General features: G+C 40.9%; 1 protein-coding gene across 1 annotated transcript in view; it reads right to left on the bottom strand.

Moving 5' to 3' along the window:
• The window catches only part of LOC124555083 (filaggrin), a 359,850-nt gene that overhangs the window by 11,957 nt on the left and 332,072 nt on the right, over positions 1-15,821 (bottom strand). The window contains exons 17-18 of the mRNA XM_047128876.1: positions 9,978-10,242; positions 7,233-7,441 (exon numbers count right to left, since the gene is read on the bottom strand). Of these exons, the coding sequence (XP_046984832.1) occupies positions 7,247-7,441; positions 9,978-10,242 (460 nt within the window). The 3' untranslated portion in view covers positions 7,233-7,246. The remainder of the gene's footprint in view (positions 1-7,232; positions 7,442-9,977; positions 10,243-15,821) is intronic.

The following is a 15,821-nucleotide window of genomic DNA, read 5'->3' as shown; positions in this document are numbered from 1 at the left end:
AATGAGTATATAAGTTGCCATTTACTAGCTAACAAAGTTTTATTGCCAGCCTCATTACTACAGTTTCCCAAGTAGAAAATCTAAAATCTCGTTGTAACCTCCTCCTGATATCTGCAGACAAAACATTGTCATCACTTTGTATTTCTTGTATCTCTACTGTTTACATACTTCTTTACCTACAGTTACTTTTGTATTTTCTTTTTCTGTCACCTTTTCATCACAATGAACACAACTCAAGCTCCTAGGCACAGAAGTGGATCCACAGCAGACTGCTTGTGCAATGAGGCAATGTGTGGACATGAGAATGCCCACGAATACACCCGTTCTTTCCACAAATTCTTGTACATTCCCTTTTATTCCCATGCATCTGCGACTGTGCACGATGAAAGAGGCATCATGTGGACATACCTTAAAGGCATCATAACTTGTCAACAGCAACAATACTGCATAGGAATGCTTAGTGAGTGAACTGATGTTCAAGCACAGCCACAGCAACTGATACCCCTTTGAGTTTTGTTGCTTTGAATTAGAGCATGCAGAACTTCTACACCCAACTTCTGAATCTTACCTATGGAATAAAATTGTCACAATACGGTTAAATGGTTGCAGTTCCACAAATGTCAGTTATTGAGACTTCCTTAATCTGGAAAATCAATCATTTCAAAATGACCTTTCTTCAAACAAAAAAAACCATTTTCTGATATGTTTTGCACATACAATAAAAAGGATTCAAGCTGCCACTGCTGCCTTCACATCTCTATTAAACTGAAAGCTAATGATATGTCACAAATGTTAACACTCTTTTCCACTTGCGATTTTATTTTTCAACACATAAAGAACTTATGAATAAGTTTCAAATATGCAAATTCCAATAACTGCAAGATAAGTACTAGAATTTCGAATAAGGAAATAATAATAATAATAATAATAATAATAATAATAATGGCGTGTGACGAGGGCCTCCCATCGGGTAGACCGCTCGCCTGGTGCAAGTCTTTCGATTTCACGCCACTTCGACGACTTGCACGTCGATGGGGATGAAATGATGATGATTAGGACAACACAACACCCAGTCCCTGAGTGGAGAAAATCTCCGACCCAGCCGGGAATCGAACCCGGGCCCTTAGAATTGACAGCCTGTCGCGCTGAGCACTCAGCTTCCGGGGGCAGACGAATAAGGAAATGATAGTTCATAAATGCACTCATCTTGACACACTGTGGTCACTTGGTCGGACGGAGCCTGACATCAGGCAACAGGTGGCGTGCGGCTGATAGTCAATGGCCAGTGTAGTGTGAGAAAACTGTCAAGTGTGAACTGCTCTGATCTTGACACAGCTACAAACTGTTTTGTGGAATTGTTTCTGAAAGATTTTGCTATTACTGGTGGGTTAGAAAGTGAAGCATATTACTTTGGAAGTTCCATCAGACTGGTAACTTTAGCAGGCAGTTGGCATGTGTTTAAAAAAATAGAGGAATGTGTGGACTCAAACTCGTGAATTCTTGCCTAACTGTGCGATGTTTACCACTAGACTATGAGCTCATACAGCATTGTAAGAAATTGATAAGAAGCTAACACTTTTCCAGACACTTCTGCAACCTGCAGTGTTGTCAAATTGTGCATATGGCCAGACTTAGAATTCTGAGGGACAACCAGTTTTATTGGCCACCTTAGGTGAATGATTCAGACTTAGTCTCTGCAGTGGCAGGCTGTCAGCCAAGTTTTATGTCCAAGACTGTGCATGGTAATGTGACCAACAACCTGCTGGCTACTGCATTAGGTTTTGGGTCTGGAAGGTCCTTTGCCCAGAACTGGATGAAGGATGGTTGCACATGACCAGATACCCATGTATCATGGTAGATGCTGTTCTCTGTACAATTCACACTTCGGGGAAATTTGGGACACAATGGAAAACCTGGGTGGTGACCAAAAGAAGTTATGAAAGACAGAAAGTTATGTAAGTGGTTATGGGAATATTCCATGATAAGACATAGGCAAGAGCCTGCAGAGACAGAGTGAGTGGGGGAATGGAACAGGAGGAGGCGGGAACTGCAGTACAGAAAAAGAGAGTGTAACGAATGGCTCTACGGCTTGTGCTTCACATGCATGTATGTATCCATAAAAGTCATGAAATATTCGTAGTACAAAATTTTGTTTTAGGAATAATTTTGCCAAGCTTTCATTTAAAAAATGTGAGAACTCTGTGCACCTGTGGAACTCAATACAAAAATTCACTAAACAACACTGATACAATAGTTAAACAAAGTAACTTCCAGTTATAGAAGTATTCAAATGATGGGTTATTTTAATATTCTGTAAATAATTTGAAGATAATTTCCTACAAAAGTCTATAAATAGTCATAGCGAAGAGTGCTGCAACCAGTTGTTGTGAAACATGGTCACAAAGAGTCATTGTTATTTACCCCAAAGCACCAAGTTGCGGTCAGTCACAGGCAGTCAGCACATGGGGGCAGTCACTGTTAGTCTCATTCACTGTTAATTAGTCTCAGTTAATCAGCAATAGTCAATTAGCTACTTACAATCGGGCAGTATCAATGTGAATGTGAATGCGAAGAACCTGTGTTAATGTTGCCACTCATAGAACTATATTACTCTAAATTTGAAACTATGCAAGTTACTGACCTGGGCTACTATATTTTAACAAATGTAATGTCAAATTGCAAGCTGAGCACCACTTCAGTCTAGTTGTTAAAATATATATCTATTCAAATATCTAGTGTCGCTTTATTCACTGGACATTCCTGTCGTCATGTCCTATGTAAGTGGCTGAGGATCAAATGGACTTAAAACATACATCATCTTATCAAAAGTATCTGGACCCCTATTAGTGGACATTAATGTAGGGTGTGTCCACCCTTTGCCTTTACAACGGCTTGAACTCTGCTGGGAACATTTTCAGTGAGGTGTCTCAATGTCTGGAGGAATTTGCAGCCCATTTTTCCTTAAGAGCCAAAAAGAGAGAAGGTAGGTGGCGTTTGACATGGGAGTCTGGAGTGAAGCTGACATTCTAACTCATACCAAAAGTAACAAGTTTGTTTGTGTGGCCATCCTCCGCAGCAAGCATATAAATACTTGTTTTGCAAATCAAACTGCTTTTTCCTGCTGCTATTTATTTTATTTAATCAATACGCGTTTCACCTTCTACTGTTTTAAGGCATCATCAGTGGGATCTATAATGATACAGTTTTGTTAGTTATAGATTATCAAACAGTTCACTTTGCGATTTTTTGTAAAAAATGTAATTACTTACGGTTTGCTGATGTGAGGAAACGCAGATCAGCAAATCGTAACTACATTTTTTACAAAAAATCATGAAGTGAACTGTTTGATAATCTATAACTAACAAAACTGTATCACTATAGATCCCACTGATGATGCCTTAAAACAGTAGAAGGCGAAATGCGTATTGATTAAATAAAATAAATAGCAGCAGAAAAAGGCAGTTTGATTTGCAAAACAAGTATACATACCACAAGTGTTTCATTGGGTTCCATAGTAACCAAGTGATACACAAAACCGATCCAAATAACAGAAATGTGGCTTTATTCATAAATCTCTGAACAATAATGGAAATATGCCTCTCTCAACTCCACACATAACAAGACAAAAGAATCATACAGAAGGTGCAACATAAGTGACACATAGAACAACTGATATGAGCAGTACAAACTAAAAGAACGTAGTGAGGGTGGAGACTGTGCCATGTGCGCACTTCTTACAGGTGGCTTCTAGTGGCCAGCCTGTGCTGATACTGTTGGAGGCTGATTTAAGTACACAAGTGCGGTGGCACTACATTCTGTGCACTCACTCTTACGTGCACTAGTAACAAAATATAGCAGGTTCATGTCAGGATACTGGGCAGGCTAGTCCATTTCAGGGATGTTATTGTCCACAAACCAATGTGTCACATATGCCGCTTTATGTCAGGGTGCATTTGCATGCTGTTACAAAAAATTAACGTCTCAGAACTGTCCCTCTGCTGTACGCGAGTGTTCTTCATGCGTAGTAAGGGGATCACATCCCAACCATTAAAAACACTCCCATACCATAACAACAAATCCTTTGTACTTCACTCTTCGCACTACACATGATGGCAGGTAACATTCTCCAGGCATACACCAAACCCAAATACTGCCACTGGGTATAAATTGATTGATCACTCCAAACCACTTGTTTGCAGTCATTAACTGTCCAGTGGTGTTGCTCTTTGCCCTACCTCAAGAAATGCCTAGTAATGACTACAAAAATGTGTGGCTTCAAATAACAAGCTGCTCGACCATTGCACCCCATTCTTTTTAACTCCTTACACACAGTCACCATGCTAGCTGAACTGCTGCTAGCACTTTGGAATTTACAAGTGATTCCTTCTGCTGATTTCATGTGATTTTTGATAGCCACTCTCCACAACTGCTGATGGTCCCTATCCCTCGGTATATGAGGTCCGTCTGGTCTCTGCACAGCTGGCGTTTTTCCTTAATGTTTCCTCTTCACAATCACATCACAAACAGTCAACTTGGACAGTTTTAGAAGGGATGAAATGTCCCACGTGGATCTGTTACTCTGGTGATGTCCAAGGGCTAATCCATGTTTGAAGTCACTGAGCTGTACTGACTGACACATTTTGCTGTAACTGCCCCTCTGCTGGCAATGCAATACTCTCCCTGCCTCCTTTTATACTAGTTGGTCCATCTCTCACGACTTCTAGTGGTCAGTTCTACATTACATAGGGGCGTACAGATAGTTTTGATCAGATAGTGTAGCAGCATTACGACGGCACCATATTGTGGTCCACCATCTCCACTGGAATTCAAACAATTCTTTCCTACTATGTATATTGGGAGGCGGAAATGAAATGAAACTTCACAGATAGACAGGGTATGTCATGTTATTACTGTGATTAGAAAATCAGCCAAATCTACAAAAGAACATGGCAGTATGAGCCCACTTATTAGAATGATGTTGCACCCTATCTAGCTTAGATGTATGCACTGATTTAGTTAAGAATGGTATCATAAAGCCATTAGACCCTCTCCTGAGGCAAAATGGCCCACAACTGTTGCAACTGGTCCTTGATATCAAGGGTACTGGTACTGGGATGGAGTTGATGTCCAAGCTGGTCCCACAAATTTTCTATAGGGGACAGATCTGGGGATCTTGCACAATGTGACATCATTGATGAGCAGTCCATGCTTCCAGGTCATCACACCACTCCATACGCAAACATTTGTGTTGTGGTGTTAATGGTATCCTACACAGGGGATGGTAAATCCCCAGTCTGGATGCTGCTAGTACCCAATCAATGGTGTGGTATGACACAGAATGTTGCTAGGAGTCCATTAATTGTTCTTGGATGGATGGTAGGAGCAGATTTGTAGGGGTTATGATGTGCTTTTTACACAATACGGTGATCCTCCATTGTGGTGGTCAGACATGGTCAACCAAAACCTTGACCACGAGTGTGAGTACCCTTGCGTTCCCATGCAGGCAACATCGGGGCACTGTCAAATCCAAATGTCTCACAATTCCGGATATTGCACAATCAATCAGCTAGATAAATGGAGACCCACCAAACACGAACAATGTTAATGTATTCTGGTGGCCATTCTAAAAGCGGCATTAAAATGAAACCCGGTCACTAGTGTAAAGTGACGGTAATGATTTTATTAAGTCAAAAATGTAGTTATACACAGTACACATATTCAAAAATAGTCACCAAAACTGTTGGCACATTTATACCATTGCAACACTAGCCGGTCAATTCCATCATTGATGAAGCTAGTAGGCTGCTGTTGGATCCAAGCCTGGGCCCAGTCATACACTTCCTTGTCCGTTGCGAATCGATGTCCGTGAATAGCTTGTTTCACAGGTCCAAACACATGAAAGTTATACGGCAAAAGATCGGAACTGTATGGAGGATGTTCCAGCATTTCCACCCAAAACTGCTGCAATGTTGTCTTCACTGCATTGGCCGTACGTGGATGGGTATTATCATGCAGGAGGGTAACGCCATTGGACGACATGCCTTGGTGTTTCGACTTGATGGGTCATCTAAGGTTCTGTAAAGTGGCTTGATAATGCTGGGCATTGATGGCGATTCCCTGTTCCAGGAACTCGACAAGCAGTGGGCCCTTGTAGTAAAAAAAAAGAAGGACATCATGACCTTACCAGACCTGGTGTGCATGGCCTTTGGTTTCTTTGGTGGTGGTGAAGTCACACGTTTCCACTCCTTGCCCTGACACTTGCTTTCCGGTTCAAAATGGTAACACCATGTTTTGTCACCTGCTACAATTTGTGACAGAAAGCCGTATTCCTCCTCATGATAATGTTGCAGATGACTCAAAGACAGTGACATTAGCGTCCTGCACTGTTCGGCGGTCAGTTGGTGGGGAATCCACTACACACATATTTTTCGACAGTTTAAGTGTTGATACATTATGGTGTGGGTGGTGCCCATGCTAATACCCAGTAACCAATGGATCTTGTCCATGGTGATTCTGCAGTTGTCCAAGACTTCTGCAACCATTTCCGATGTGATGACACGGTGAGCCTGTCCAGGACGAGCATCGTCTTCCAGTGACTCGTGTCCCTCAAGGAATAGTTTGTACCATTCCACAACACATGAACAACTCAGACTGTCGATACATTTCACGGGCTCCAACTCCATCTGCCGCCAAAAATCGAGTCAGTCCTCTTTGTTCCTGCTTAATCACCTGCATGTTCGGTAGTGGATGATAACTTGTGTGACCACATTCTCTTCAGCGTGAAACCACACTGGGGCTATGCAACATCAAACAGTGCGCATACGTCAGTCTCTCTACCAATAGATGGCGCCACCATATTCGAAGTTACGTGGTGCCACCTTACGTGTAAGGCAAAGGTAGATGCACTGACCAGGTTTCATTTGAATGAACCTCATAGCAGTCACAGAGAACTGCAACTCTAATCATTTACATACCCGCCAATTGGGTGTATGTGTATGAAGTTACATCAACATCTGACCATGTCTTCCGGGTGCTTCACATTTTTTTATGCACTGCATATGTATAACAAGAAAAATTAAAAAACAGTTCATTATCACATTGCAGAATTTTGGTTGCAATTTTCAACTTACTTTATACAATATGTAGGTAATGTATAGAAATCATTTGGAGAAAGTTAATTAGCTTTGCTTATGAAAATTTACAGACTAAGAAATGTAACTGTAAACAATTACCTTCGCATTGCAAGCTAATACACTCCTTCCATAAAGCTTGTGTCAAGGCTCTGAATAAGTGTCCTCATGAATGCCATTTCCTTCCGCGCATTTTCAAAAATCACACGAGGATCATCTGAAGTGCATCGCAAGCAATTGGGAGCCATGACCATTGCCAAATTGCTCGAATCCATCTTTGTAACTTGGACAACTTCACTCCTTGCAAATATCTACAGTTTAGTAGAAATGTTCTGTTTAATACATAACATAATGAACACTACAAAAGAAACAATAAAAACATAGAGAAGCAGTCTGATAAACTACGTACCAGAGTGTAACACAGAAGTTTATTTCCAAACAGTATCAGTTTAAACAAAATACCTGTTACAGAAAAAAATCATCTCATTGAAGATGAGCTCATAAGAGGTGAGGCAAAAGCCTGGAAATGACAAGAATGGAGGAGCAAATTGGCTATATCCTTCTCAAAGCAACCATCTTGGCATTTGCTACAACCAGATTAAGAGAAAGCCTAGAAAAGCAAACACTGGATGGCCAGATGTGATTGTGAACCCCTGCCCACCCCATTATAAGCCCTCAACAAGAGTGTCATTTCATTCAGTTACACTGATGTGATATGATTATGCAAAGAGAATACTTTACTGTATTTAAACAGTTCAACACATGATACATAAATGGTTCTGTAAATGCAAAATATTTCTCCATAAGTTACTAATTAATTCATTACATTGCCCTGTTTTTACACTATTTCATTTTTCACTATATATACATATTCTATGGTGTTATTCCTTCTTATTTTAGCTTAATATACTTTCTACAGGCACTTCGTCCTCTAAGCTACACCACTGAAGAACAATCTTTATACTGTGTGATATGTGATTGAATAACATATATATATAGCCTGTTCTCCACAATCAGAAAGAATGCTGCAGAGGTCTCTTAAAAATGGTATGTTGGCAGTTTTTTCACAATATACGAGGTGCATTCAAGTTCTAAGGCCTCCGATTTTTTTTCTAATTAACTACTCACCCGAAATCGATGAAACTGGCGTTACTTCTCGACGTAATCACCCTGCAGACGTACACATTTTTCACAACGCTGACGTCATGATTCCATGGCAGCGGTGAAGGCTTCTTTAGGAGTCTGTTTTGACCACTGGAAAATCGCTGAGGCAATAGCAGCACAGCTGGTGAATGTGCGGCCACGGAGAGTGTCTTTCATTGTTGGAAAAAGCCAAAAGTCACTAGGAGCCAGGTCAGGTGAGTAGGGAGCATGAGGAATCACTTCAAAGTTGCTATCATGAAGAAACTGTTGCGTAACGTTAGCTCGATGTGCGGGTGCGTTGTCTTGGTGAAACAGCACACGTGCAGCCCTTCCCGGACGTTTTTGTTGCAGTGCAGGAAGGAATTTGTTCTTCAAAACATTTTCGTAGGATGCACCTGTTACCGTAGTGCCCTTTGGAACGCAATGGGTAAGGATTACGCCCTCGCTGTCCCAGAACATGGACACCATCATTTCTTCAGCACTGGCGGTTACCCGACATTTTTTTGGTGGCGGTGAATCTGTGTGCTTCCATTGAGCTGACTGGCGCTTTGTTTCTGGATTGAAAAATGGCATCCATGTCTCATCCATTGTCACAACCGATGAAAAGAAAGTCCCATTCATGCTGTCGTTGCGCGTCAACATTGCTTGGCAACATGCCACACGAGCAGCCATGTGGTCGTCCGTCAGCATTCGTGGCACCCACCTGGATGACACTTTTCGCATTTTCAGGTCGTCATGCAGGATTGTGAGCACAGAACCCACAGAAATGCCAACTCTGGAAGCGATCTGTTCAACAGTCATTCGGCGATCCCCCAAAACAATTCTCTCCACTTTCTCGATCATGTCGTCAGACCGGCTTGTGCGAGCCCGAGGTTGTTTCGGTTTGTTGTCACATGATGTTCTGCCTTCATTAAACTGTCGCACCCACGAACGCACTTTCGACACATCCACAACTCCATCACCACATGTCTCCTTCAACTGTCGATGAATTTCAATTCGTTTCACACCACGCAAATTCAGAAAACGAATGATTGCATGCTGTTCAAGTAAGGAAAACGTCGCCATTTTAAGTATTTAAAACAGTTCTCACTCTCGCCGCTGGCAGTAAAATTCCATCTGCCGTACGATGCTGCCATCTCTGGGACGTATTGACAATGAACGCGGCCTCATTTTAAAACAATGCGCATGTTTCTATCTCTTTCCAGTCCGGAGAAAAAAAATCGGAGGCCTTAGAACTTGAATGAACCTCGTATATATTCATAAATTTCCTTTACTGCTGTTACAAAAGTTATTCTTTTCTCAAAAAATGTATCAAGCATAAATGTAACACTATGATCAAAAATGACCTCTACGATGACTTGAAGAGTTTAACATTAGTACAGCGAGGACTTGGATATATGGGTACACATGGATTGAGTAATGTGCCTGAGTTTTTTAGTGTTTTGTGGGTAATGCAATGATAAGAGGCTTTAAGAAATTATTGTTGGGCAACTGCTGCTGCTCCATTTAAGAATATCTTTACAGAAACTCTGGGAATTAATGTATTTTATAGTAATACAAACAAATATGAGCAATGTAATATTACATTCACTCATAAAGTCAAGTCACTTAATACTGAAAATGTTACAAACACTAAATGAGGGCTCAGCAACAAAAATTAATTTCATAAGTTATAGTCAATGGTCAAGAACACACTTTAATTACCTGGAGGAAGCGTATGAGGTAGCACAGAACAAGTTTGTTAAGTTCTGGGAGTTTATGCACAATTGCCACAGCCTTTTCTGGATCAGCATGATGATTCACACATTCTGTATACATGTTGTCAGGTATTAGAGGTTCATACAGCTCGCGATACCACAGCTTTAAAAGGGAGGCTGGTGCATGGCCATCTGTCATTTCCGCTGAAGGTAAATCCCAGCGATCTATTCGACTTTTCAATGAATTCACTTCATCTACATCTGCTGATACCCTGCATAAAAGAAAAATCAAATTATCACTTTCTAATAAATTTATAAACACCAACATTACTAAGCAGACTACAAACGACTTTCATGTTTCTAGCATCTCTCTCTCTCTCTCTCTCTCTCTCTCTCTCTCAAAACACACACACACACACACACACACACACACACACACACACACACACACACACACACACACGCTGTTAATTTCTACATTTGCTTAACAATTACCTCTTTGTTCAGACACATTCCTAGAATTAGTACCAGTTACTTAGCGTATAACATTTTATACAAAGATCAATGTATAATTTCCCTGCTGAAAATAACAAAATAGTCAATCATGTGTTTATATCTGATTTTGCTGCTGGCACAATGAACCATTATGCATGTATATCCCGTTATTTTGTGCAGTCTTCATTAGTAAGGGCCAGATGAGTGAAGTATCACAATGACAATGTGGATTTTCTGCCTTTCCTTTTTGTAACTTCAAGCTGTAATCCTCTTAACAGTAAGTCTTCCCTGCACAGAGCTACGATTCACTTAATACTACACTGCTAACACTGGTGATTAAATCACATCTAGTTTTCTCAGTCCTTCACCTTTATCAACAGCATACTCTACACCAAATCCTCCTTATCAAATCATTTACTCTCAGTCTTTGGCTGCTACTACACTAGAGACACTACGTAAATACCAGTGGGAACACAAGTTATCCATGGCTGTTAGCATCATGATTGTTGGTAAGTAACCACAGGTGTGAAGAATAAAATAATTCTGAATTTAACTCTTACAAAGTTATTCCAGGAGTGAGCTCTCCAGTTTTTATGTTCCATTATTATTCCTGAGAAGTTAAGAGAACCTACAGCTTTAAAATGAGTTGCAGAAGTGATCAGTACTATTAACGGAAGTTACAGAACTGCTACAGACACAATTTTCTCATTGGACCACTTCCCTTACTTATCTCAGTAATGGAGCATAACAAGACCAACACTGCAAACAAGTTTTGACTGCTGAGGATTGTTGCACATATTGATTTCGATATGCATCAAATGGTGAAGATGGTAAATACTCAATATTTCAAGTAACTGTTGCACTTGCAGCAATGATGATAAATGAGGAGTTGATTTACAGACTCTTATACACCAATTACTGAAACAAATTTACAAACAAACCAAGATGCAGAAAAAGATGTGTAAAAAGGCAGATCACAAAGTTGAGTTAATGTAGCCCACAAAATACAGTCAATGGAAGCGTAATGGCCCCAATAGTAGTTACTAAATTTTCTTCTATTTTTTTGGTTCAATTTGGGACAGTAGCAACTTTAAAACCCTGGACTAGTTTTGAATAGTTATGTAAAAACTGCAAATCTGAGATAAGGGATTCTATTTTACCACTTGTGATACCACATGGTGGGGAACAACTATATGCAATTACTTTAACCACTCAACTATGCAGTGGTATAAGAGGAAAAACAGCAAGATTTTGCAGGGAGAAAATGCACAACATACACATGTAGAACTGTGTAATATTTGGAATTATGGACAATTTGTATAATGGAATACCTGATGATTCTAACTTAAAACAGGCTAAAAGAGCTAGTGATGATAATCGTTGCACAGGATTTTGCAACATCTTAAAATTATTTTATCAATGACATTAGGTATAAAATGAAAACATACTATTCCCTAAACTATTATTGTATCTATTAATATGCATACTCTGTAAGCACAATACAAATTGAGCACTGTTAGTGACATCACAAATAACAACAAATTAACTTTGTCACTATGCTGTTAGCCGAGTCACATCATCACTTTGAAGTTTACTTATCCAGTATTTTGCATGTGGGTCAGTACCTCTGGTCATCATCATTAAGAGCAGTATTTTGTAACAAGTCAACACAGACATTTATCACTTCTTTATCATGAAATGCTTGAAATAAGTGTGGACATACAGAGATACATGTTCATCCTTGTAATACTGTACTTTGTTATAGTAGAGCACACAGTTGTGAATGAGGTTTATTCATGAATGTACACCTGACAGCAGAAAAAATGGTCGTGGCTGAAATTTGAATTACCCGCCATGTTACACAGAAGCCAATCACACGACGGGGTGTACAGATCTGCTCATAAAAGTGAAGAATGCTTGTAGTTGTGAGTTTAGTAGGAGGATTAACACCTTTTTGACAACTAGCATAAAGACACACTCTCTAACCATACACTAGTAAACTACGACGTATCATTTGTAGCACTGCAAACCAAGTAAAAGAACTTCATTTTGTGATGAGGAGTCAAGAGCAGTAAATCTGGGAAGTTGTGGCACAATACATTTGTAATTTGTAGCTCAGTGTAACAATTAATGGTCTACTAGGCAACTGCCTGAAGACAAGGTTCAGTTTGTATCTGACTTAGTCCAGTTCTTTTGTATTACTCCACTAATTTGAAACTTCCTGGCAGATTAAAACTGTGTGCCCGACCGAGACTCGAACTCAGGACCTTTGCCTTTCGCGGGCAAGTGCTCTACCATCTGAGCTACCGAAGCACGACTCACGCCCGGTACTCACAGCTTTACTTGTGCCAGTATCTCGTCTCCTACCTTCCAAACTTTACAGAAGCTCTCCTGCGAACCTTGCAGAACTAGCAGTCCTGCGAACCTTGCAGAACTAGCACTCCTGAAAGAAAGGATACTAAGCAGACATGGCTTAGCCACAGCCTGGGGGATGTTTCCAGAATGAGATTTTCACTCTGCAGCAGAGTGTGTGCTGATATGAAACTTCCTGGCAGATTAAAACTGTGTGCCCGACCGAGACTCGAACTCGGGACCTTTGCCTTTCTACCATGGTAGAGCACTTGCCCGCGAAAGGCAAAGGTCCCGAGCTTGAGTCTTGGTCGGGCACACAGTTTTAATCTGCCAGGAAGTTTCATATCAGCGCACACTCCGCTGCAGAGTGAAAATCTCATTCTGGACTCCACTAATTTGTTTAACTGTAAAAACCATTTAATTAATAGAATGAAACAATTCATGATTTTTAGTAAGACATTTTCGCCTCTCAAAAGGGCACAGCATGTGGCTTCTTCACCACGTAATATCCTGTACAAATAACTTCAACTTCAATGACTGTCTGCAGTCTGTGAGGAAGCGTGTCTATGAGGTGGGTAATAAATCTCTCATTTTCTGCCGCTTCCTCCCAGGAAGCTAGGGTGACATTCCAATGAGTATAACATGTTCTTGGCAGGTGGTCAGGTTATTTTTTAGGCACAGTGCATTTCGGCTCTGTCCATACGTTTTTGACAGAGTTTAGGTCTGATGCTGGAGGAGGACAATTGAGAAGAGAAACAATCTGTTGTACAAAACATTCCTGCACCACCACTGAAATGTATAGGAGACTGGTCTTGCTGGAAACTGGTTATTCCCTCAGGATACAGTTATTGCACTGATGGGACCATAATATACTCGTAACATGGGTGTACTGGAAGGCATCATGTACACAGGAACACATCCAGTCCCAGACTGCCACAGACATACAGTGACTGCGAGATGACTCGTGGCTGTATTTGAGGTCAAAACAAGCACCTTGCATGTACTTGTGCTTGTGCTTGTACTTGTACTGGACCATCATTCACTGAGGACAATACCGATTTGCCAGAAAATATCATGTGCCACCAGTCATAAGTGACAATGCCCTTGGCAAGTGCTAATAGATACAGTGAGTGACCATCACAGACACTCTCCTTAATGGCTGCAAGTCTACTAATTAATCTGGTCTCCAGAAGCCAGGGCCGAACCATATCCAGCAACCTAGGAAATCTACATCTACATCCATAATCCGCAAGTCACCTGACGGTGTGTGGCGGAGGGTACCCTGAGTACCTCTATCGATTATCCCTTCTATTCCAGTCTTGTGTTGTTTGTGGAAAGAAGGATTGTCGGTATGCTTCTGTGTGGGCTCTAATCTCTCTGATTTTATCCTCATGGTCTCTTCGCGAGATATACGTAGGAGGGAGCAATATACTGCTTGACTCCTCGGTGAAGGTATGTTCTCGAAACTTCAACATAAGCCCGTACCGAGCTACTGAGCGTCTTTCCTGCAGAGTCTTCCACTGGAGTTTATCTATCATCTCCGTAACGCTTTCACAATTACTAAATGATCCTGTAACGAAGCGCGCTGCTCTCCATTGGATCTTCTCTATCTCTTCTATCAACCCTATCTGGTACGGATCCCACACTGCTGAGCAGTATTCAAGCAGTGGGCGAACAAGCGTACTGTATCCTACTTCCTTTGTTTTCGGATTGCATTTCCTTAGGATTCTTCCAATGAATCTCAGTCTGGCATCTACTTTACCGACGATCAACTTTATATGATCATTCCATTTTAAATCACTCCTAATGCGTACTCCCAGATAATTTATGGAATTAACTGCTTCCAGTTGCTGACCTGCTATTTTGTAGCTAAATGATAAGGGATCTATCTTTCTATGTATTCGCAGCACATTACACTTGTCTACATTGAGATTCAATTGCCATTCACTGCACTATACGTCAATTCGCTGCAGATCCTCTTGCATTTCAGTACAATTTTCCATTGTTACAACCTCTCGATACACCACAGCATCATCTGCGCAAAGCCTCAGTGAACTTCCGATGTCATCCACAAGGTCATTTATGTATATTGTGAATAGCAACGGTCCTATGACACTCTCCTGCAGCACACCTGAAATCACTCTTACTTCGGAAGACTTCTCTCCATTGAGAATGACATGCTGCGTTCTGTTATCTAGGAACTCTTCAATCCAATCACACAATTGGTCTGATAGTCCATATGCTCTTACTTTGTTCATTAAATGACTGTGGGGAACTGTATTGAACGCCTTGCGGAAGTCAAGAAACACAGCATCTACCTGGGAACCCGTGTCTATGGCCCTCTGAGTCTCGTGGACGAATAGCGCGAGCTGGGTTTCACACAACCGTCTTTTTTGAAACCCATGCTGATTCCTACAGAGTAGATTTCTAGTCTCCAGAAAAGTCATTATACTCAAACATAATACGTGTTCCAAAATTCTACAACTGATCGATGTTAGAGATATAGGTCTATAGTTCTGCACATCTGTTCGACGTCCCTGCAGTAGCATGTTCCAACTGCACAATTTTTTGTAAAGGATTTTGCCATGACATGTTGACAAGTTTATTATCCCACACAGTTTTTGTTACAGGACAAAGTCCAGTTCACACATGCTTACTGGATTCTCCAGCATCTCGATAATGTTCATCATTGTACACTATGCTCAGAAATGCCATACTGTGCCCCAGCCTCCAATGCTATCAAATTCGCTTCATCTGCAAGATAAGGCATGGTGCACAAATACTGGGACTCAGCTGAAAGCAATGAGATGCAGGTATTTGCCCTTGCTTGCGTACTGTCATTAGCTATTGTAGAATGAATGGTGCCATGACAGACTGACTGTCTATTACCATGTAATATCAATGAAACTGTGTCAATAATTTACACATATTTTGTGAAACAGAGGAAGTAAATTTACAAGTTTTCGGCTCCAGAGAGGTCATTCTCCACTGCAAGTGACCTTAA

The sequence above is a fragment of the Schistocerca americana genome, chromosome X, assembly GCF_021461395.2.
Source record: "Schistocerca americana isolate TAMUIC-IGC-003095 chromosome X, iqSchAmer2.1, whole genome shotgun sequence".
In the NCBI taxonomy this organism is placed as follows: Eukaryota; Metazoa; Arthropoda; class Insecta; order Orthoptera; family Acrididae; genus Schistocerca; species Schistocerca americana.
This window is presented reverse-complemented; position numbering and strand designations above follow the sequence as displayed.